Below are 25,560 nucleotides of genomic sequence, written 5' to 3' on the forward strand. Positions count from 1 at the left end.
CTTTTCTCATTGGCTGGAGGAAACGCCCCATGCCCCTCCTCGGAGCGGAGCCTTGATCCGAAGCGATGGAGGCTCCGCCCACGCCCTCAGCCAAAAACACATGGGCAATGGCGACCTGGTGGAGTGAGGGACGGTGCTGCTGTTGTTGTTGATGTATAAAACCTGACTTGTAAATAACTCGTAGCGCACACACGAAATTTCCATGAGACATAGGGGATGGATTCTAACTATAAACACATACTTATCGAAATAACTGAACTATGGGACTGCTGTCTATTTGTGTGCAAACGACTGCCAGATCGATAACAATATATACAACACACACACACACACACACACACACACACACACACACACACACACACACACACACACACACACACACACACACACACACACACACACACACACACACACACACACACACACACACACACACACACACACGCGCGCACGCGCGCACGCGCACACGCACACGCACACGCACACGCACACGCACACGCACACGCACACGTCTTGTCCTCTCCCCCTGTACTTGCATTATCCCCGAGTGAAAGGAATGTTTCATAATTAATCCATCAAGGTACCGTAGACACTGGTGTATTTTAACATTCATCCGATAGTTAATTTACCATGTATGCGATCATGTCATTGTGTTTCTGTATGTCTCTGTCAGTATCTGTCTCCATTTTGTGAATAAACTGTTATTAACCCTTTGAACCTTGGTGGCCATTATACCAACTGCTATTCAAACCAACATATACCCGAGTGGCTGCATTTGTCTCCAGGGAGGCCAGGGTGTGGGAGTTGAAAGTCCAAGGAGCTCACGGTTCAAAGGGTTAATGAGAATGTGCCTTTTTGCAATCAGGAACAGGAATTCCATTGCCCATACATCCATCCATTCATCAGGACCATACTCTGTCCAGAGCATCAGTTCTGCCGAAGCAGCCTCCTGGGCTATTGGGCACAATCCTGGATGAGTCACCACTCCAACGCAGGATACTTGAATGGCTCAATCATCCCAGCAAGCTGGTACTCATTTTGCCGACCTCAGAAGGATGACAGCAGAGTCAACTCCACCTGCTATTAATTCAACAGCCGAGCGGGATTTGAACTCAGGACCCTCGGATCCCAAGCCCAACACCCTAACCATTAAGCAAACACCAGGCATGTCATAGGCCATAGACAATTGGCATATAAATCCGATAGATGGGTAAACTGGATTTGCACAGTAAGGCACAATTAACAGCGCGCCGCCTGTCAGCTTCCTCGGACATTTTGACAGGCAAATTTTCCACGTTCATGTGGTCTTAACTACAAACTTGCGCACAAATTACAGGTGGACACGGGAACTCAGCCACCCTGCCCAGCGGGTGCGTTGGTCGTTAGAGACTCGTGACTGCAACACTATACTCAACCTCCAAATCTCTTTCACGATAAACAAAACCTACTGGCACGTCCTTAAAAAAAAACATATGAAGACATCTAATCCATGAAGAATACTCTCAAGTTCTCCCCTCCCCCCCCCCCCCAAAGAAAAAAAAAGAAAAGAAAAGGGTTTTTTCTCCTCTTTAGTCAATTTGACTTGGAGTGCATATGCTGAAATAGCAGTCATGGCATTTATTCCCATAATAAGCTGAAGCCTCAATCCTTTAATTATATATTTTTACTTCCAAGACATTCTGTATTAACTACTTTCATGAGCACACTTGCACCCACTTTTGTCTCCCCTCCTCCAGACCAAAAAATAAAAAAAATTAACTTTATTTCTCTCTCTCTCCTATACTGACTATTCCTTGTCCATTCAACCTTATTTCTTCAACAACAATATCGAACTTCCTTCGACTTAATCTACCTGTCATAGTTCCGACATTAGCCTGGTGTTGGCTTTGTGGTTCGGGTGGCGGCTTGGGATCCTTGGGTCCTGAGTTCAAGCCCCGTTGGCCGCTGCATTAAAATACACCAGGAGGTTGACTCAGCCTGTCATCCTTCTGAGGTCGGCAAAATGAGCACCAGCGTACTGGTAAGGGGGACACTGCATCAGTGGCATAGCTGCGTCCCAACCGATGATGCAACCAGCAGACACACACACACACACACACACACACACACACAGAGACACAGAGACAGAGAGACAGAGAGACACAGAGACACAGAGACACAGAGAGACACAGAGACAGAGAGACAGAGAGACAGAGAGACAGAGAGACAGAGAGACAGAGAGACAGAGAGACAGAGAGACAGAGAGAGAGAGAGAGAGAGAGAGAGAGAGAGAGAGAGAGGAAGAGGAAGAGGAAGAGGAAGAGGAAGAGGAAGAGGAAGAGGAAGAGGAAGAGGAAGAGGAAGAGGGAGAGGGAGAGGGAGAGGGAGAGGGAGAGGGAGAGGGAGAGGGAGAGGGAGAGGGAGAGGGAGAGGGAGAGGGAGAGGGAGAGGGAGAGGGAGAGGGAGAGGGAGAGGGAGAGGGAGAGGGAGAGGAGAGGAGAGAGAGAGTTCCAACTCCCACAACTATCTCTCCCTTTAACTCGGTACTCTGAGCTTTGTCAGGGGGTTGGAAATCATAATGATTAGCAAGGTAATTAAGCTTCTTTTCTCCAGGACGTTCACCATTCTTTGCCAGCAGATCAATTCGCTCAGGTAATACTTCGGGCCCACAATTGTCCCATGCCCACAATTTTGAGATGACATCACAACTTTTGGAGTCGAGGATTGCCGGTGCCCTTCCTGACGCCAAAAGTTTTTCTTTACAAGGATTTACAAGGATTTAAGGTGCAGGAGGAGGCCAGTCGGCCCATCATGCCTGCACCACACCAAACCAGATTTAATCAATCCTTCAATACCCCTTCCCATCATGTGCAGCCTTTTGGCGGCTACACGAGTACTCATTTTGCCGACCTCAGAAGGATGACAGGCTGAGTCAACCCCCTGGTGTTAATTCAGTGGAAAATGGGGCTTGAGCTCAGGACCCTAGGATCCCAAGCCAGCACCCGAACCACTAAGCCAACACCAGGCTTTCTTTCAGTACTCCCTGCATTTACCCTGAGCCTTTACTTTAAAAAACAACACTACTACACCACAAAGCAGAGGGTGATGAAACAAATACCAAACAGAAGATAATGAAACAATAATAGTGTGTGATAATTGTTTGTTAAAGTATTGACTCACCATTCACAGAAGAGACAATGTTGTTTCTCCAAATCTTCTTTCTCTTCCCATTCCTCCCATCCCTCAGAATCATCATCCATGGTTTCACAGCACACTGCTTCCGAATCCATAAGGATAATCTGGTAACAAAGCAGACAATGGTTGATGTACACCAAACGTCATTGTATTTTCCCACATAGAGATTGATGGGAAAATCGAAACAAGAGAGAGAGAGAAAGAGAAAGAGAAAGAGAAAGAAAAAGAGAGCAAACAAGAAAAAGAGCAATCAGAGATTGCAGACCCTCGCCAGGTCTTGTTTTGTGTGGTGTTTGTGTACTGGTGTGTTACATAATTAATATTAGACATAACTAGAACTGTCACTTTATAACTGCTGGAGTGATGACCAGGTACAAAGACGTCTTGCTTTGAACGGAAAATTGACCCCGACCCACGACATTTGTAATTATTCAATTGAATTCAGAATGTGATCAAAATAAATTCAATTCAAATCAAATGGAAGACCAAAACGGGTACAGTCCTGCATTGGAGTCTTCAGAAGGAACCCAAACAAGCAAAAAGCAAAGATGAAGTCATCAGGAGGAACCTGGATAGGATTTGCATTTCAGCTGCTACTCCTGTACCCTCAAACCCATCCAGGCACAGCGAAGTAAGCCTTTTTCAAAATATATATTTTTTTAAAGAATCAAGATTAAAAAAAAAAAATTCTGGCTGACAGACCATGAATCTGATCAGGTTGAAATTTAAAACATATATTCCCCAATCACGGCTAGATCATAATTGCGAAGTTTCACGTCGATCGATGAAGTGGTTTAAGAGAAAGAATATTTTTTAAGATTTTCACTTAATCCAATATGGCTGCCAGACCATGTGACATCAATTATTCGTGAATACCCTGGTATACTCAAGGCTTGGGGAACATTTGTGTGAAGTTTCCTCTCAATATGTCAAGCCATTCTGGAGAAGATTTTTTATAGGTTTTAGGGTAGGTCCAATATGGCTGCCAAACCACGTGACCGATGACGTGATCAAAAATATTTCTGTGGACCAATTTATCCCGAGATGACCCTCAAAAAGTTGATACTGATCGGATGTAGCATTCTACTTATAAAACTGACGTCATGACTCGGGCACCTATGACATCATAAAAATTAAAAAAAATTAAAATGACACCAATTCCCCATGGGGAGTACTTGCCGTGTGCCAAGTTTCATTTTTTTTTCCTTAGTGTGGTTTCAGATACAGAGGTCCAAAGTTTTGGTTTTTCCAACATGGCTGCCACACCACATGACCTATGATATAATTATAATGAAAACATTCTGTACGAGTAGCCAATCTTAAGGTGAAAATTTCATCTTAATCCACCAAGCGGTTGTGGAGAGAAACACTAGAGTTCTGTATGAACAAACAAACAAAGACATACAAACAAACAGACACAAATGCAATACCCTCTCCTCTGGCGAGGGTAACAATCCGTTTCATGAAATCAGGTTGACGAGCATTATTCAAACCACTTCGGGAAGGAAAGTGAGGCAGACATTTAGGGCCTAAATTTTACGCCGTTGGCCCTGAATTGAAGCAGGGCAAGAAAACTTGCTCTGACCAATTTCCATTGGCCGAAACATCAGTTTCACAGCCGACACTTCATTCAATAGATTGTTGTTCGAACCATGGTGGTTAGAACAACAACCTATTGAACGAATTGTCGGCTGACGCAGACAGACAAGCCTTGATGAAGTCTATTGCTTCTCAGAAAAGCAAATACAGTGGTCATATAATGCTTAGGAGAAGGCAGACATGGAAGGGGCTAGGGGGAGGGAAGGAAATAAAAGAAAGAAAAAAACACAAGTTAAAACTAGAGTGAAGTCAATAGCTCACCATCGCATATCCCCACGCTTCCCACCGAAAGCAAAGCTGAAAGATGGCAAAACGTTCCACCAGGAATGACCCAATATCAAAATTTCAGTTAATTTTTTTTTCCCCCTGTTTTGACCCCTGTGACCCATAAGTCCACACCCCCATGGGGCATGAACCGGCGATCAAATCCAAGAGTTTCATATTTCATGTGTCCTCCAATGTTGACAGCATATCCAAAGTTTCATTTTTTTATGTTGAAAAATGTACCCGTAATTGAATTTTTTAGTATTTGACCTTTTGACTATGTTACAGGGGCAGGGCCTAAAACGACACTGCTCTTGGACGTTATTGCCATGTAGTGACCATAACTACCAAGTTGGGAATTTTTTGTCAACGTTTTTTTTTTTGTACACATTGTCGAGGCTCATAAGAGAGCTAACACACAACGCACAACAGGGGAGAGGGTGGGGACAGAAGATAAGAGGGGCGGGAGAGGGAACGACAAAACAGTGGGGAACAGAGACATTAGGAGATCTGTGGAAGGGGGAGGGATGGGGGCGGGGAACACGGGGTATACAATATGGACACCACAGGGATTTTCAGGACCTAACACAACAGGGAACTTTTGGGAAGGAAGGCAGGGAATTTGAAGGAGGTGTGTTTGGGGTGGGTTTGGGGCAGATTAACGGAGATAGAAAAGAACGACGTTTTGGATGGGGAAAAATAAGAGGTGGTGGTGAACAACTGTTTTGAAGGCCTGGATTGAAGAATGGGATTGAACAGAGTGTGAGAGTTTATTCCAAAGGCGGGGAAAAAAAAAAAGAGGAATGAAAGAGTGAAGATGAGCAGCGATTCGTGATTTTGGCAGTTTCACCAGAAGGGGGGGTTGCTGGCGGACCTTGAGCGCCCTGCGAAAATATCGCATATGCGGGGGGGGGGGGCTTATCACAGACAGAGCGGGGGGGGGCAAGGCCGGAGAAGAGATGGTGGAAGACAGAAAGACCACCGGTGAGAGAGTGAGAGGCCCAACGCCTCAGCCTCACCGTGGAAGATACCAATGATGATAAATGCCTTGGTTTCCAAAGCATGAAGCTGAGAAAGGTGAGGCATTTTAAAAGGTGAGAAGCCGCTTTAAGAGGAGATAGCGTGACGGACGGACAGAGACAGACAGAGCTGATTACAATATCCCCCCATGCTTTTCAAAAAGCGTGGAGACTGGTAATCAGGTGGCCGGAGTGGAGAAATGACGTTCTGATGAACATTTCTCCCTGAATATCTACAACCTGTTTTAGTATGTCCAGGACAACTGTGCGCACATTTTGTGACAGGTTGTCACCTCCGAAGTGTGTGCGTTGGATTTTTAATGACAAGAAATGTACAAACTTCAGTAGAAAAGGCACAATTTCAGAAGATGTTTTTAAAACTTTATTTAAATCTTACTGAAAATTCACTAACCATACACCAAAGTATGCCAGTTTATCATAGGTGACGCAGAATGGCGTAACTTCTGCATAGGTGACCCCAATGCAGAATGGCGCAACTTCCGTAAAGGCTGTTCAAAAGTATGCGCCATTAACATATTGAAAACCCTGCAAAAAATGCACTTTTCATTGTTTGTATCAGGACATTATTGGTGAACCTGGTACAACTTTTAAACTCATATACTTGTTACAGATGTTAAAATTTACCCAAATTATTAGGCTTTGCAATGGGGTAATTTTCAATGACGCAGCATCTCGAACGCCTGAGCAATTGAGACAAAATTTACCCCACCCCCTAAAATCAAATTCATTTCTTTTGAACAATGTTGTCCAAATTATTGAAACACGTATCGTTTAGTCTTCAAATAAGTCTGGGGTTATTGTGCTGTACATTTCAGACACCACAGCAAAGTGTATTCCCATCGGTGTTACATCAGCAGATAAATTAGCACATTATCTTCCAAACCACCAGAATTAACGAAACCAGGGCTGTGAAGTAGATATTAAATTATTCCCTCTGTTATGCATTATAAGGAGGCAACTTTTTTTTAATGTTCAAGGCCCCAGTCACAGACCAAATAGTCCTCATCGAGGCCAGGCCTTAAATAAAGAGAAATAAAAGAGAGCACGTAAAGTGAGGAGTGAAAATGAGTGAGTAAGAAAAGTGTGTGATGTTTGTTTGCAAAAAAGAGATAATAAAGCTAGCCCGGTAGCTTCAGTTTGAGTGAGATAGAAAGTAAGACCAGCAACCCTAATGCGGAGAGTGTAAGATGGTTCCGGGCACCACTTGAATGCTCCTAAGTCAGAACGGTAGTACTACCCTGAGCGGTTGCTGTCTACAACATACGACCTAAAAAAAAAACGGTCCAACCAGATGGGTGTTTTTTTGGAGACACCATCTCCTTCCTGGATGGCCGTTGTCTCCCTAAAGGAGCTCACCCGCCCTTTCACAGGTACTGTTTTTAGTCCTGCAGGGTGTCACAGTCATCCTCCCCACTAGCGAGCCAGTGAGGGTAATCAGTTTAGTCGCCGACTACCCGACCATGCAGCAGGTAGCACTGGGTTACATGTTACCAGTGGCAATCAAGAAACCTAACTGACCTGACCTGGAATTAACTGTCGACGCAACTCATCTAACGCCTCGACAATTACGAAAAACTTTTCCAAGCCCCCAAGATTCGATTCACCACCAAATTCATTGCAGTTACAGCAGACAGTCTCTTTCCGTGAACCATTATCTCAGGAAATTGAAACTTTTTAACACTTATAGGCTTGTCTTTACATAAGTACATTTGATAATTGCAGAAAATGTTTCCTTGGCATCACAACCAAATGTTTATCCATCCTTGGGATACATGTGCAGTTCAAATGTCCTCGCTATTATTCATTATCTGAGTCACTGTTGTCTGCTGCTGTGGGATGATTGTTCAGGTTTAGACAACAAATGGAAGAGATGCACCCAATGAGCACTGCATCTGCTTCTTGACACAGCTGCACCAAGAAGAAGAGCATTTGCTGGTGGTGCATTTACATGTGCCTAGTTCCCAACAGGAAGTATGCATCGGATCTTGAGTCATCAAAATGGGCGTCATTCTTTACTGATGAAATTTTCATCCATATCCTTCCACCGGTGGTAGGTTAGGAACTGCAATGTTGGCAGAACACCATATCAGACACTGGTACTGGTATCGGAAGGTGTTGTGCGAGTGAATCCTGTGTTGGTGGGAGATTTTCCAAATTCCCGACTCTGTGGAACATTTCCACGCAGAGGGAGTTCACATCTGTGGACTTTGTTGACAGATTGTAAAGCTTCATAACAAACTTCTCCACCTGCCCCAAGTCCAATTTTCGCATTGTATCCAGAGGTTTAAGTAGACTAGGCGTTTATTCTTTCTTCCACCAGCAAAGGTGTATATGATATCCTGTCCTAGATTCAGTATCTTCTACTGAAGTATCAGTCTTATACCAATGTATTGTCGTCTTCATGTTTGCAACCCGACAATATCCAATCCAAAGGTGTGTACAAACTGTCGGGTATGTACACCCTTGCATCAAGTCGAGTTAAGTTATAGCCTTTCCGACCACAAGCATCCGACAGATCACACTTCAGCTTTGACGAAGCGTGATGGAGTGACGAGAAATTCCTCTTCCGGGGCAAGGGGCCTTTATTTCAACGATGCTCAGTTTCAAGTACCTCTGTGGAGTCTGAGTGCTTCGACTGAATGATCTTCTCTCAAGGTAGGACAAATGAGCATTGGTTGGTTCCGGTTATGCTGGACCTAAAATGATATTTTCTCTCCATAGTGATTCTGTAGTTTCTTTTTCAACACATCTGTTCTCGCTGGGTGTGTTTCCAGTCCACACAAGAAAAGTATTTGGTTGTTACTTTTTAAGATAGAATCAATAGGAAGAATGTGTCTTTGCTCAAAGCCAAAATCAAGAACTTCGACTGGTGTTGCTGTTTTGTGTAGTGTCTCACTCAAAGCTTCAGATTCCATTGCTTCCTCACCTGCTGGCCCCACCTTTTTCTGCCGGATATTTGCAGGATTTATGGTAGTGAACTTCGTAAGCAACCAGATAATTTTCACCTATTTGACATTTTAGCCGATTCTTTTTTGGCAACTTTTTAAAATTTCCATTTCAACATCCAAGGTCTGCACTTGTATAGTCTTCTCACAATGACGTGATTGACAAAAGATGCATTTGTCCCATTGAACCTTTCTTACTTCTGCCATGGTCGTCGGAGCCCTTTTTAACATTTCATCGCCACCGGTTGATGAAGTGGATGTTTTAGGATTCCGTTCCAGCACGTAGTGCGTTTCTATGGCCAACAAATTGTTGCTGCTCGTAAATGCGGCAGAACATCCTTTGTGCGAGACCAGTCCCTTTGATGCGAGGTCTTCAACATGAGGTTCCAGAGAAGTCGTATTTTCTGTATCGCCATGATGCAGTCGCTTAGCAAAGGCCTCTTGTACCAGAAAATACCGTGTGCCCTTCCTTTAGATGAGGCTTTTCCACTGTATATCTGACAGAAAATGCACAACTTCCAGTTTATGGACTGTGACGTTCGCTGACGTTTTGGCTTCACCGAGGCAAATGGATCTACGGATTCATCCATCAGGTCACCAATTTACCTAGAAATGCAAAATATAACAATACTTTGAGTATTTGAGCTTGATAGCAATACTTATCGCAATAATTTGAGTTATAAATTTACTACTTACTACATTTGAGTGTATTGTATGCAGTGACCGATAATGTTACATGTATGCCACTTAAATGAAGTTTTATAGCTAATCTATGAGAAGCACGAATATGTTAATGCACATTAGAGTGATGTGCACTCACAATCTATCACATTTATGGCAAATATTTTATTCTGTTCTGCATCTTTCACAAAAACACAAAATTAGCACATTTCCTGAAAATAGAGGGTGGGGTATTATTTTCAGCCATTGCTCAGTTACATGACCTGATATTCCAATTGTTTTAACTTTGAAATGAAGCACATTGATTGGTGCAAATTCTGATATTCCAATGAGGTCGATTGGTTGCTTTGATAAAATACTGTAGTAAATTTACCAAAATTTAAAAATTCAAAAATGCATGAAAAACTCCATTTTCAGAATGTTTTCTTGCATCGTGTCCAGGAGCTACATTAGTAAGATGTGAACTTATCACACAATTTATCCACGCCGAGTAGCTATAAAATGACACATGACCTGATATGTCGAGTGAAAATTTGTTGTGGTTATTGATGATTTTCTGAAACTGGTAGGTTTTCAACAAATTTATTTGAAATCCCCTTAGTGATAGCTCATGCACACACTCGCAAGCTGACAATTGGTCAGAGAAGATGTGCAGAGTTCCTATTTATGCAATATAAATGGTTGTATGAATGCTGACCAAAATGTTTACGGTGCACTTAACTTAAACACTTTCTCACATTGGGCCATCTGACTATGGGGATAAATATCTTCCAGATGTGAAGAGCAAATATCATATGACAGGAATCTGCTATCTTGAAAAAAGAATCGTACAAGACAATGTGTCCACCTGTCATGATCTGGTCACGGTACCGCCCCCCCCCCCATCCCCTCAGCCACGATCTGCTCACGGCACTGCCCTCCCCAACCCCTCCAACCTCTGCCGCGAACCGCCCATGGCACTGCCCCCCCAACCTCGGCCGTGATCCGCTTACGGCACCACACCCCCTCCCCTCTACCGTGATCCGCTTAAGGAACCGCACCCGTTCCCTTCCGCCGTGATCAGCTCTGTCGTAATCTAGTTATGGCACCACCTCCTCTCCTCCACAATCACCCTGTGTTTCGACCTAGCCCTTGGGTGGAGGGCTCAGGATACAGCCTATTGCTCCGGAGGTCCTAATTGACATATTCGGGAGGACAATATGTTTCCCGTTAAATGGTCGCACCGTATAAACAGCCAGAAATGACCGAGTGAGATTATCCGCATGCTTGCGCAAACCCAGAAGTACACAGAATGTGAATGTAAACCGATCCACCAATACAATTCCAGTTTAGAAATGAATGTCGATCCTTTACTCCGAATAAACTAGACCGCAGATCAGCCTTCCTCAACAATACACCACATGTACAGGTGCGCCGATCCAGCAATGCAATGCAAGCCAAAAGAAATGAGAACAAACCCTTCACTCAGGATAAACCAACCTGCAGGACATACGATCAAGCAATAAAAAAAATAGGGGGAAATTCCACGGAAATGTGAAGGAAAAGAAATAATTAATTAAATAATGAGGGACAGGCACCAAGACAAGACAGACAGAACAATCAGACAGAACACCCCCCCCCCTCCCGCCAACAAATGGACCTATCTAATCCCAAGGGAGGGGACAAAACAAGAAGATCAATCAGAGATTGCAGACCCTCACCAGGCCTTCTTTTGAGTGGTGTGTTTTTATAGGTTTTCGGGTAAATCCAATATGGCTGTCAAACCATGTGACCTATGACATCATATGTGTGAACCTTTTGTTCCTCAATGACAGGCGGTCATACGTGTAAAGTTTCATCTCGATGAAATGTTCAGCCATATCAAAGAAGATTTTTGAAGGTTTATTTTTAAAACAATATGACTGCCGAATCACATGAGTGATGACGTCATCAATTTTTTTCTGTGAACCATTTTATCCCAAGATGACCCTCAAAAATGTTCATACTGATCAGATGTGGCATTCTACACATGTAATTATGACGTCATAACGAAGGTACCGATGATGTCATGAAAAAAAAAACACTCATTCCCTCTGAGGAGTACTTGCCATGTGCCAAGTTTCAATTTTTTCTTGGTGCAGTTTCAGAGATACAGAGGTCCAAAATTTTCCCGTTTTTCCAAAATGGGTGTTGCACAATGTGTCCTGTGACGTCATAATTATCATTAAATATTCTACGTAAGTAATCACACCAATGGTGAAAATTTCCTCTCAATCCAACAAGTGGCTGCGGAGAAAAATACAAAAGTTCTGTGCGGAAAAACAAACAAACAGACCCAAATGCAATACCCTCTCCTTTGGCGAGAGTAATAATACTTGCCAGGATATTGAAATAAAAGGGAAAAAGAAAGACAGTGTGAAGAGAGGAGAGGAGAACAGAATTTGAGCTCGTTTTTGGATGACTAAACGCGGTCTTGTCTCAAGCTCAACCGCCGACCCCAAAGGATGGCGTCTCATCACCTTCCCCCCTCTGCGGAGCGCGTCCTTAACCTTCACGACCCCAATCGATCTGCGCAACTCAGCACCTTGCCTCCGGTTCACCAAGACGATTCATGCCGGCCGTACGCGACTCAGCCTCGTCTCTTATTGTCCTCCAATACTACGTGCACCAGGCCACGGCAGGCCTTGTTCCCCACCAGCTCCACACCTGTCGCCTACATGCAGACAGGGCCTCCAACTGACCCTCCTTGGAAGGAATCCACAGAGCTCCTTCATTGGCTCTACCCGGCTTCGTTCCCAGTTGAAAACAAAAATGGTCACCCCTCTCCACTCCACTCATCTTTCTGTCTCTGTCTTTGTCTCTGTGGCTGTGTGGAGCAGTGAGTAGTGTCGTGTTGGTGTTTTTCCTGTCCCCTTTTCGCTCCCATTGTGTCCTTGTATGTGTTTGTGAAGCTTTCCCCATGTTTCTTTTCTAGGGAGAGAGGGAGGGAGGGAGAGAGGGAGAGAGGGAGAGAGGGAGAGAGAGCGTGCACGGTAAGTTTTGCGTGCTTGGCCGAAAGAACTTCCTGCGTTTTTGGGCCAGTACTCGGCTTTACCATTTCTATTTAGTTTTATTTTACCTTCACCTGCAGGCTTTGCTCATGACAGGTTTTCTTTTGTGAGTTTATTAAATCTTTTCCTGGGTTTAGTTTATTTTTGGCTATGGCAAACGTTCGGTTGCGGAATAGCAGGTATGAGTCATCCACTCATAAGCATGGACTCATTGTTTGCCCGCCCGACAGAATCAGCATTGAGGACGTGGTAACAAGTCTAGGTGAGCTTGTAGGCCTGGATAGTATCCTGGCCGCCTCGAAGATGAACCACAGAACTGTGGTTTTTGTATCGGAGGAACACCTCGTTAATGAGGTGGTTGAACATGGTCTGTCCTAGCCACAGGACATTTATATCAGTGTTAGTCCAATGGACACCCCGGCAGTTCGAATAGTCGTCAAATGTACCGCCTTTTATAAAAGCGAGCAGATCATCTCTGCTCTTACATTAGAAGTTTTGGCACCGTTGTGTCATGGATATCCATGATTCCGCCGCGGCTTCGAGCAGATGCCTCGCTACGACGCATCGTGAGGTGTGAGGCACCTGAGGAGGTTGTTGCACATGGCGTCTCAGACTGTACGGAGATGGAATGTCCAGTTACTGTTATTAAAACACCTCATGTACTCAAGGAGTGCGACATGACCATAAGCGGGCAATGAAGAAGTAAATTTCACAACCCCCGTGGCATGAGCATCCGATAGAGACCCATCAAACCACCGCAGACATTCAGGGAACGGCACATGCAGCATCAGCTGCACCAGCGCCTGCCTTCCCTATAGAAAGTGAAATTGACCCAGGCCAATTAGATTACGATTCTGATGGGGCCTCATCATTCACTTCTGGCATCAGCATTGAGGCCTGGAACAATTCCGTTGTCCCATGAGGTGGAGGGCAAGCCAAACATCACACCCGCAGAAATTCTAAAATTCCTCAAGGACACTTTTCGGAAGAAGCAAGTAAAAGTGAAAGATTGTTTTTCCAGATCTAAAAATCTTCATAACCTCTGCGAAATATCTCGCTGCAAAATCTAGCGAACTCGGAGTTGGGGAACGAGAAATGCACCGCCTTAACAAGCACATTCTTAAAGCAAAGGAAGAGCTTCAAGTAGATCAATCTTTTGCGATATAACCTCTTCCTTTTTTCCCTTCACATCATGACTTTTTCTTTAGCTATCTTGAATATCAATGGGGGAAGATCCCCATTGCGTAAGACCCAAGTTAAACTCCTCGCTGAGGAAAAGCATATTGACTTCTTGTTTTTACAAGAAACGAGATGTAGTCCTTTTTGTGAAAGCCAATGGCGAAGATTTGAACAGTCAATGGTTCTTTAGCAGTTTTGCTTAACCTCGAGCCAGAATAGCTATATTTTTGCGATCTTTTCTTCCAAATGACTGTTTTTGAAGAAATAATAATTAAGGGACACCTAATTTCTGTGTCTATCACCTACAAGTTACAAGCACACTCTTTTCAATATTTACTCACCCAGTGACAGCACTGACAGGGTCACCTTCTTCACACAGTTGGAAACATCACTCACTCACGTAGATTTTAAATAGTCTTGTTTGTTTTTTTGTGGGGACTTCAATTGTACTCTGAACTCTGCCAAGGACCGGAACAGTGAAGAACCTCACCCAGCTAGTACCGTCCCACTGGCAATAATTTTAACCAAATTTTCTTTTGTTGATACGTGGAGACTTCATAACCCCCTTGTACAACAATATAAATGGTGTCGCTGTCTCAACAGTCGACTTTATTTTGCTAGGCTACATAGTGTTTATGTAAGTAGTAACTTTCTTATCATTATGGGCAATATACAAATTTTACTGGTTGGTTTTTCTGATCATCACATGGTCACCTTTTCTCTTCTTTCTCCTATACGGAATTGTGAGGCTTCACATTGGATTTTTAATGTGGGCCTTCGAGGATCAAGCATTCCTTGAAGCTGTTCGGGCCGTCTGGGACACTGCTTTTGCAGAAGCCTTCTTTCTCTTCCCTTAACCAATGGTGGGAAAATGCTAAGGCACAAATCAGAACTTTTTGCCAGCAGTATAGATCTTTCTGTACAAAAGATGAATCTCTCTTTAAAAGTATCATTGAAAAATAAATTTTAGCTTTGCAAAGTAGTCTGTCACCTTCCATTATAATGGAAACAAATCTTTCATTAGCCAAGAAGAAAGCTCTCCTCAATAGGCTATGTGTGAAGCAAGCTCGAGGTGCCATGATTCATCTCCGTATGGAGAACTTGCATCATCTCGACGTGCCCTCCAGCTTTTTCTTTAAATTAGAACACTCTTCTAAGGGTAGCCAACAGCTAAATTTGCAACGGACGGTGCAAGGTCGCATGATAAAGGATCAGAAAGGCATGAGAACCTTGGTGAAAGATTACTTTTATGTTCGATATTGCATGAAAGACGTTGATGACAAAATGACACATTCTTTGAATGCATCTTTGCCCACCTTATCAGCTTCTGCACATCACCGGCTGTACAAAGAAATAACTGCAGATGAACTCTTTGCTGCAATGTAAGCCTTGCCAAACGGCAGAGCCTCTGGCCTAGACGGACTCCCTGTAGAGTTCTGCAAAGCATTCTGGGACCTCTTCAGAATGGAACTTTTTAAAAATATTTTCTGACAGTTTACAATCCAACCAACAGCCACTCAGCTGCCCTAGGGCAGTGCTTGCCCTAACACCAAAGAAGGGAGACCTACAGCGGGTGGAAAACTGGAGTCCGATCTCCTTGCTCTGCATGAACTTCAAAATATTTTCCAAGGCTCTTGGCAATCGCCTTGGATACGTTATCGGAGAAGTCTTACATCCGCATCAATTCTACTGCATCCCCGAGAGAAAGATACACGATAACACTTTCATCGTGCATGATATCATAGACATTTGCGACATTGAACAGAGGAATGCTGGATTTTTTTTTTTTTTTTAAGATCAACAAAAAGCTTTCGATATCATCGACCACCGGTACCTTTTCTCTGTGTTACGCAGTTTTGGGTTTGGAGAGCTGTTTATTTCTTATGTTTGTATATTGTATACAAACACTTATAGTCTTCTGAAAGTTAATCGTATACTGTGCCAGCCTTTCGCAGTGAGCAGAGGTATTTGGCAAGAGTGTCCCACATCCAGTTCATTGAACTCCCTTTCCATTGAACCTTCGCTCATTTCTTTACGAGCGTAGCTTCGTGGTTTTCTTCCCCATCCGATGGCTGATTCTGTAAAAGCTATTGCTTTTGTAGACGATCTGTGTGCAGTTGTTTGTTCAAACAACGATGTCTCTGCCTTCGTGCAGTAAACTAAAAAAAATTGGCTGGCAAGTTCCACCAAAATAAATTGGAAAAAAAAGCAAGGCCCTTTACTTGGGTCGACAAAATGTTTTGCCTCCTACCCTGCCAAGAAACCCTGAATGGGCTTTTGACGGTATTTCCTATTTCAGTGTTTTTCTTGCTACTCAGAATTATACGTTACAAAACTGGGATTCATTGGTCTTCAAAATTGAACAGCGACTCTCGAAATGGAAGGGCCTGCTCAAGCAACTTTCACATTACAGTTGAAGGATTGTGATTAGCAATTTTGCCGCATCGATGCTATGACATAGACTCATGGCGCTACATCCCTCTTCTGGTATTCTAAAAAAGATTCAGAACATTTTTGTTAGTTTTTTTCTGGGAAGGAAAACAATGGATCCGGCCTGGTGTTCTCAGCTTGTCAACTGCTGAAGGTAGACAGGGACTGGTTGAAGTCACCAGCAAAGTGTTGGCCTTTAGTCTCAATTCCCTATGGAAACTATTGTTGCGGTTCCACAAAACCGCATGCCTCTAAGGCAATGGCACCCAACATACACTAATTCCCAGGCAGCAGTTATTTCGTTAATCTTCATGCAGTTAGACCTTTCCCTCATGTCCCGTGGGTTAACGGGATGAAGTGTGTTGCATGGGTTGAATAGCTAGGTCTATTAACTATATCACGATCATCTATTCTGATTTATATTCCAACCCTTTCCTTTTAGCCATGGTACAAATTAAACAAGCATACATGCCATGCAAAGTGCGATTGAATGAGCACACAATAGCAAGCAGCCTCCCATGGCTTGGAACCAATGGGGCATGCTACACAATTGATACTGTACAGCACATGCATCGCAAACCATTATTTCATTCAAATCTGTATGCCAATTTTAAACTGGCATCTCACCTTGCTCACCCCTTGCTCACAAATTCAACCACCAACACCTCCCGCACATGGGAAAAATATTCCCGCACCCCCTCGTGCCTCTGCATCGCCACAATTCGCCACTATACGGAGAAGTACTGCACAACTCGGGCTGTCCTCGGACCGTGCGAAGCAGGGGCAAAGCAACGGACGTTCATAGCTCGACCATATCTCGCCGGAGATGTACCGTGTGAGCACGCGGGATTGATAAGTCCCTCGTCCAGTCACCAGAACACGGAAAGACAGTGTCGGCGAGGAGGGGTCACGGGAAGTGCGATCCGGAGGTTGGTACGGGGCCCGGGTGTGCATTTTGGCTCATGAGAGGGAGCCCGTGGGTGGCGGGTGTGCATTGCTATTCGGCATTCAGACTACACTCAGAGCATGTTCGGGGCCAGGGTCCCAGCTCATACCCTATGTTGACACAGGAGCTCTGGGCCGCATTGAGCCGGATGTGCAAATGAGACAGTTTCCGGCCGCGGGAGCCTGGCAGGACATAGCTAGGGCCGCTGTGGCCCAGGATGAAATAGTGAAGCGGGATTCAAATCACAGTGTGTCGCTTTCGTGTCGTCACCCCACCCTTCAGCTTATAAAAGGCGGAGCACAGAAACGCTCACTCTCTGCTTCGCCCTCCCTCTTCCTCTCTGCTCCTCTTGGCTCTGCGTTGGTTGCTCCTCGTTGCCTCTGCCCTTCGCTGGCTCTTCACTCGCGGTTGGTGTGCGACTAAGACGTTCTTCTTGAGGACCAGTGCGGAGCTCACGTTGCCACGAGCCATGGCAAAGTGACTCAGCTGGAGATAACACGCCAACTCTCGAGGTGGGAACGCTCAAGCTGAGCGTCCCACAGAGGTATATGCTACACGAGCAGACCTATACACGACGAGGTTAAGGAACTTTCGCCTCACGCATCTTCTCTCCTCTCTCTTTTTCCACCATTCTATCTCGTCCCCTTTGGATGCACAAAGGAGCATCCTTACTGACTCGCAATCCCATTTTCCTCTGGCATGACCGCACACCCCATATTGCACTACACCACACCTCCCACTCCCACACTCAAGACACCAGTATTCCTCCCTCCTACCTCTCCCTAAGCGTACTGGGTTGCGTTGGTCGGCCGACCACACCAGGTATTGCAAGGCCGCTTGTCCTAATCTGCTCTCTTTCTTTCTGAACTATAGCTAATCTTCCTCGTGTTTGTGTGGGTATGTGAATGCACCTGTCATAGCTTCAGTTAAGATTGTAGAAGATATAACAGGGTAAGTATACTTTGTGTCTGCTTTTGTAAATTGCTTGCCTTTGGCCGCACCCCACAAATTCCTTGCTATCCCTGCTGTACATACCAATAAACCCAATTCTCTGTGCCCCATACCTTTCCTCACCTGATTGTAAATAAATGCTTTGTATAGAAGTGTTCTCAGCTCGTTTTCATCTTTTCCTTCAATGGTCCAGCATGGTCCGTATCCCAGCAGAACTAGGATGTTGTCCCCCAACAATTTGTTTTTCTCACCGGTACATCCTTGGCAGGTATGCTCGACTGCATCTGATCCGGTAAGGTGATCCGGTTTGAACAAGGCGTACCGAGGGCGTGTCCAGCGGTAATTATAGCAAGTGACCATTTAATGTAACTGGTTCCATCAGACGGAAGACCCTCAGTCACGTGATTTGGTTATTGGCGTTCACGGTCAGCTAGCGACCCGCCGCATCACAAAGTTATTCGTGTGCGACGGCCTGCGATTCCGGAGAGTCTGGTGGGAACCCGAGGTAGCTCACCCCCTCGTGATTTTCTCACCCCCGACCCCGGGACCGCAACACTATTATACACCAATACCTCATGGAAGGCCTTTTCCAATGCTCTGCTCAACCACGACGGAAAACTTTGTTATGGCCAATAACTATTTGTCCTGAACCTGGAGAAAGTGGATTTAACATCGGTCCCCATTTTCTACAGATGTATGTTCGAAGCTTGGCAGGTGGTCACGGTTCGTCATGATGCCAGTGTTTGTTCCATCCCCTTGTTTTTAAAAGAACTAATCTTCTTAAATGCCATCTTTGAAGGGGTTTGCAGCTAAACTACTACAGTGGTTTATTGATGCCAGGCTCACGAAAGTTGACCATTTTAGAGATGATTTTTCGCATGGATGGAAACTTGCTACCGACATTGCCGTAACTAAGTGTTCGGTCCATCAGATACGTAGAAAAGATATTCTCTGCCATTGTTGGTGTCTTTAGATATAATCTGGCTTAAAATGGGATCCACAGACTTTACCTTCACCTCAGCCTTCTCCTCTTTTTCCCAACTTCCTTGTTTGTTTTTTGTGGCTTTACTTCTTTTATGAAAAAAAATCAAAAAACCTTTCATGTATTTATCGGGTCTCAACACTCATTTCTCTTAAACCTGCAGAGCCACAAGCTCACTGGAGAGGGTTGCTCCAAGCTAAACGTCAGACAGAAATCCAGTGGTCTACTATGTACAAGACACCCATCACAAAACGTTCCGGCGACTTGCTTTGGTGGTTGGCACATCACATTTCACCCTCAAATGTTTTAACACACCGAATGTGTCCACATCTCCTCGAAAAGTGCCCCGTTTGTGATGCCCAGGAAACCCTTTTTCATGCTTTTGTTGGGTGCCCAAGATTGACACCACTTTTTTACTGTTTTATCACGTGTCATTCAAGGGTTAGGGTTGGTTTACACAATGTGCTTTTATATTTGTTTTTAGTACTAAACATAGATGCAAGGATGAATGTTGTTTAGCCAACTTTTTAATCCCTGAGGCAAAACTGGCTATATATGTATCCAGGAAGAGAAAAATTCAGAAGAGTCTGCTTCCAGTGGATGAGGCTGCAGTCTTTTTTCGGTCCTTGGTGTCATCCGTGGTGTACCTGGAATTCTCTTGTGATGACTGAGCATTTCCAAAAACGATGGTGTGTACGGTGCTCCTTGTGCAGGTTATCTATCTCTATCTCTATCTCTCTCTATATCGAGTGCAGCCTGTGGCTGCTGGTTGCATCATTGGTTGGGACGCGGCTATGCCGCTGATGCAGTGTCCCCCTTACCAGTACACTGGTACTCATTTTGCCGACCTTGGAAGGATGACAGGCTGAGTCAACCTCCTGGTGTATTTTAATTCAGCGGCCAACGGGGCTTGAACTCAGGACCCGAGGATCCCAAGCTGCCACCCTAACCACTAAGCCAACACCAAACTGCAGGTTCACTGATGGAATCCTTAAGATAAACCTATAATTTCCAGACTATTTTTCTTTTATGACTGTAAATATCAATTTCATGACCTGTACAATGTACACATACACATCTTTTTTTGTATTTGTGCATTTGATGGCCTGAACATATATTTTTTACCTGTCCATAACTTTTTACCTGTCTACTATTGTGGAAATGATTTCATGATCTGTACATATCTTTTTGTACGCCACCCTCCCGTTCTGCCGGGACTGCCACTGTAAGATAACTGTCTTTTATTCCAAACAAAGTAGGATTGCGGGTCTCACGAGATCAGTGTGATCCAGATCGAGCTGCAGGAACTGCTTTACATTACATCTCCTCTCTTTCAGAATGAAAATAAATTCATGAAAATCAATTTAAAGATTGGATTTCACTTGCAACCAAAAAAATGAACAATTTATATGAACACACATCGTGGAAATAATAATAACAATAATAATGATAAACCCACACAAAGCAACCCACACACCGAATCAAAGCAAATCAAAGATTCAGTTCAGCCGGCCGTTTTACAACACAGCCTGAGTGAGTTGTAGAAGGAACAGCATGGAGTGGTTCATCCAGCACAACGGGGGGGGGGGGTGGGGGGGAGGGGGATGTCGTAAAAGGGGAAGGGGCGTTCATCATCATTGTGTTCATCATCGTCTGAGTTTCCCATCTCTGGCTCGAACACATAGCCAGTGTGGTTGGTTGACGAGCTTGTTTCAAGATCGGAGATGTTGGTGATTCCTGCGGAACAAACGGTTTCCTGCTTGGAGTAGGACCTCGGGGACTCGTGTTTTTTGGACGATTTCACCAGGAACCCATTTTCAAGTGCCAGGAAGTAGTTCCATATGGACTTGTCGACCCTGAAAAGGTGACCGATCTTGTGCTACTCAATCATGATAGAATTTTTGCTTGGTCTTTTCCATGTCAAAATGCCGTTTAACCTCATGAAAGCTGTAAGGTTTTGGTACAAAGAGGCTGCGCTTTGCAGCCAGCTTGTTACGTGGTATTCTACACATCAACAGCTGTGCAGGGGACAAGTGTAGTCCTTCTGGGGGAGTAGTACGGTTGTCGAACAAAGCCAGATGTTTGTCCTCCGCTTTCTTCCACAGTTTTTTTTACAGTTTGCACTGCTCTTTCAGCTTCACCGTTAGCACGAGCAAATCGAGGGCTGGAAGTAGTTTGGTTAATGCCGCAATCAAAGCAGAACAATTTGAACTCTTTGGACACCAGTAAGGATGCATTGTCGCTCCTAAGACCCTCAGGTATACCATGTGTACTAAAGATGGATTTTAGAGCATCAGTCGTTGTGTGGCTTCTCATATCCTTGAACTCACATACCTCAATAAATTTCGAATAATAATCGACAACCAAAATGGGTTGTTTCGTCTCAAACTCGAATCGGTCCACGGTGACCTGGTCGAATGGTAAATCAGGAATCTGTCGGTAGTTAAGCGGTTCCGGAGGAAGCTTATTTTGGTAATCTGCACATGTAGTGCAGTTTTTCACTGCCTCTTCGATCTGTTGGTTCATTGTTGGCCAATTGAGCACTTCCCAAGCACGCTGTTTGCACTTTACAATTCCAAGGTGAGAGCAGTGTATGACAGAGAGAATGTGCTGACGGAAACTAGGAGGCATGACTATATGCATACCTTTATAGATAATTCCATCAGAGACACCTAACTCACTCTTTGTATCCCAGTATGGTCTCAATGGAATGGGCACTTCGTTTCGATAGCTGGGCCATCCAGTGTGGATCACGTCCAACAGAAGTTGTAACTCTTGTCGAGTCTGCTCCTGCAGCTGGACATACATCTCCTTGGTGATGGAGATGAAGTCTAACATGGAAACGTGCTCCATATTGACTTCTTGTCCTGACAACTGGTGTCTGATAAGCATGAGATAATGTATCTGGTAGCTGCATGTCTGCCACTTTTATATACTACCTCGAGATCGTACCACTGCAGATGCATGGGAGCAGACAGAAGAAATTTTTTGAAAATCTCTTGAATGGCTTGTGATCTGTAAATACAGTCACTGTCTTGGAAAATATGTAGAAGTGGAATTTCATACAGACATGGAGGATTGCAAGCATTTCTTTTTCAATCTGAGCCTATCGTTGTTCCACCTCCGAGAGGGATCACGAAGTGTATGCAACCGGCTTCCCCTCCTGCATTAAGACACCACCGAGACCGCTTTGACTTGCATCCGCATGAATCTCTACTGGTGCCTTCACATCATCGTATCTCTGTACAGGCTGCTGACAGCAGAGATCCAATAGTTTATGGAAAGCTTGGTCCTGTGCAGGTTGCCAGTCAAAAATACTATCAGCTCTCAGTAAAGCTCGAAGTGGTGCATCGACTTCACTCATTTGAGGAATACATTGAGCCAGGTAAGCATCAAATCCAAGGAAACACAGCACGTCCTCTTTATTCCGTGGAATAGACATATTACGGAGGGCTTCAATTCTTGAGGGGTCAGGCTTGAGTCCGTCTGCAGTCAGTGGATGCCCCACATTCTGAACCTGCTTTTGGTGAACTTTGCATTTTTGCATGTTCAATTTGAAGTTGTAGGATGCAGCCCTCTCCATAACTTGCTTTAAAATGCTGTCGTGATGATCTCGATCTCGTCCTGCAATCAAGAAATCATCCATGATTGTGTGGCTCCAATAATGCCATCCAACATTTGATCCATGATACACTGAAATATTTCTGGGACACATTTCAATCCAAATGGCAGCCTCAGCTAACGAAAGCAACCCATCGGTGTATTGAAGGTCGTCGGTTTTGATGACACCTCATCCAGGAAAATCTGTAGAAACCCACTCTTTGCATCCAATACTGAGAATAAGTTGACTTACCTCAAATGCTATGCTGGACTTTTTTGGACTGCTGGACTGCTGGACTTTTGCTATGCTGGAGATCACCTCTTCAACCGTCTTCATGGGATAATGTTCATGTTTAATGGCCTTGTTGAGATCTCGAGGATCCAAACATATTCTTAACTTTCCATTGAGAACTGCAGCCACCATCGAGCTGACCCACTCGGATGGCTCCTCCACCAGAGTTATGAAGCCATTATCTACCATCTTGTTCAATTCCTCGATGATCCTCGGCATTGGCACAGCGGGTTGCCAACGTGCAGCATGTACAACCCCATTGGCTGTTGGGTGTATTTTGACTCGGTAGACCCCTGGTAGGGTACCTGATGTACCGATATCATCAGGAAAATCTCGTAGCTCTGGGGGAACCGATTCATCATCCACTGACTGAACCCTCACCAGGGAACTCAGTTGAGCAATGAGGCCAAGGTTCTCAGCGGTCTCCCCGGATACCACGTTCTCCTGATCCATATTGACCAGCTCGCATGAAGCTATTACGGACCTCCCCTCAAATTCCATGCAAAGATCCGTGGAAACAACTGGCCGAATGATGTGGTTGGAGTAAATTCTCAGGATTCTCTTAGACTTGTGAAGTTCAGTGTTAACTGGTAGTTTTTGAAAATCCCTGAGTGTAAGTATATTGCACCTTGCCCCTGTATCAATACGGAAGGTAATGTTCACAATGCCACTGACTGACAGTCTGGGACCATTTGTCATCTGCCAGTGCCGATGTTGTCATCCTTGTATATTCGAATAACCTCCGAATTGCCTTCAGGTAGTTGTTCCTCGTTTTCTCCAGCATCGACGAGGTCTTTCTGGGTCGCACATACGTTTCGAAACGATTTGAAGGGATCATCTTTCTCAGTCTCCTCCCATGTGAACATTTTATAAACCTCACGGCCATGAGCACCAATCCACGTGCCTAGACATCCGGCTTTTTGCTTTAGGTTTAACTCCGATAGTGGGCCGCAAACACGAACTGAACATTGTCTCGAAAAAAAGTGAATTCACCAAATAAATCGGCAGCATTCCAATCGAGAGTCGGGTATGCAAAGCTCGGAAATGCCATTCCGTACTTATGGATGGTCGTTTGTGAAAAAGCAGAAGGTCTGGTTAACTTCTGATACCATGTAAGATAACTGGTTTTTATTCTGAAGTGAAGCAGCATTCCGGGTCTCGCGAGATCAACGCAATCCAGATCTAACTGCAGGGACTGCTTTACATTGCACCCCCGTTGCACCGGTGGTCGCCGCCACACCCCCGTTCCGCAGGTGGCCACCACTCTCCTGTTCCGCCGATGTCCGCCGCACCCCCATTGGCCGCTGAACCCCCGTTCCGCCGGTGGCCGCTGCATCCCCGTTCCACCGGTGCCGCCGCTCATCCGCTCCGCCGGGGACCACCGCATCCCCGTTCCGCCGGTGGCCACAGCAACCCCGTTCCGCCGGTGGCCACAGCAACCCCGTTCCGCCGGTGGCCGCCGCATCCCCGTTCCGCCGGGGGCTGCCGCACTCCCGTTCCGCCGGGGGCTGCCGCACTCCCGTTGCGCCGGTGGTCGTCGCCGCACCCCCGTTCTGCCGGGGGCCGCCGCACCCCTGTTGCGCCGGTGGTCATCGCCGCACCCCCGTTCCGCCGGTGGCCGCCGCACCCCCGTTCCACTGGTGGCCGCCGTACCCCCGTTCTGCTGGTACTGCCGCTCACCCGCTCCGCCGGGGGCCACCGCATCCCCATTCCACCAGTGGCCGCCGCACCCCCGTTCGCCGGTGGTCGTCGCCGCACCCCCGTTCCACCGCACCCCCGTTGGTCGTTTCCGCACCCCCGTTCTGCCCGTGGTCTTCGCCGCATCCCCGTTCCGCCGCACCCCCGTTGCGCCGGTGGTTGTCGCCGCACCCCCGTTCCGCCGGTGGACACCGCACCCGTTCCGCCGGTGGTCGTCGCCGCACCCCCGTTCCGCCGCACCCCCGTTGGTCGTCGCCGCACCCCCGTTGCGCCGGTGGTCGTCGCCGCACCCCCGTTGCGCCGGTGGTCGTCGCCGCACCCCCGTTCCGCCGGTGGTCGTCGCCGCACCCCCGTTCCGCCGGTGGTCGTCGCCGCACCCCCGTTGCGCCGGTGGTCGTCGCCGCACCCCCGTTGCGCCGGTGGTCGTCGCCGCACCCCCGTTCCGCCGGTGGTCGTCGCCGCATCCCCGTTCCGCCGCACCCCCGTTCCGCCGGTGGTCGTCGCCGCACCCCCATTCCGCCGGTGGCCGCCGCATCCCCGTTGCGCCGGTGGTCGTCGCCCACCCCCGTTCCGCCGGTGGTCGTCGCCGCACCCCCGTTCCGCCGGTGGTCGTCGCCGCACCCCCGTTCCGCCGGTGGTCGTCGCCGCACCCCCGTTCCGCCGGTGGTCGTCGCCGCACCCCCGTTCCGCCGGTGGTCGTCGCCGCACCCCCCGTTCCGCCGGTGGTCGTCGCCGCACCCCCGTTCC

At 46.1% G+C, this 25,560-nt stretch overlaps 1 protein-coding gene across 2 annotated transcripts in view; it reads right to left on the reverse strand.

The window, feature by feature from the left end:
- PRMT3 (protein arginine methyltransferase 3) overlaps positions 1–25,560 on the reverse strand; it is a 146,397-nt gene that overhangs the window by 118,341 nt on the left and 2,496 nt on the right. For both annotated transcript variants that reach the window (XR_015056501.1, XM_085875163.1), the window contains exon 2: positions 3,163–3,281. Coding sequence is in view for 1 of the 2 variants with exons in the window: in XM_085875163.1 (XP_085731289.1) it covers positions 3,163–3,281 (119 nt within the window). In the remaining variant the exon portion in view is untranslated. The remainder of the gene's footprint in view (positions 1–3,162; positions 3,282–25,560) is intronic.

Source organism: Eptatretus burgeri, chromosome 3 (assembly GCF_056783735.1).
Source record: "Eptatretus burgeri isolate ZD-2024b chromosome 3, Ebu_testis_v1, whole genome shotgun sequence".
Classification (NCBI taxonomy): domain Eukaryota; kingdom Metazoa; phylum Chordata; class Myxini; order Myxiniformes; family Myxinidae; genus Eptatretus; species Eptatretus burgeri.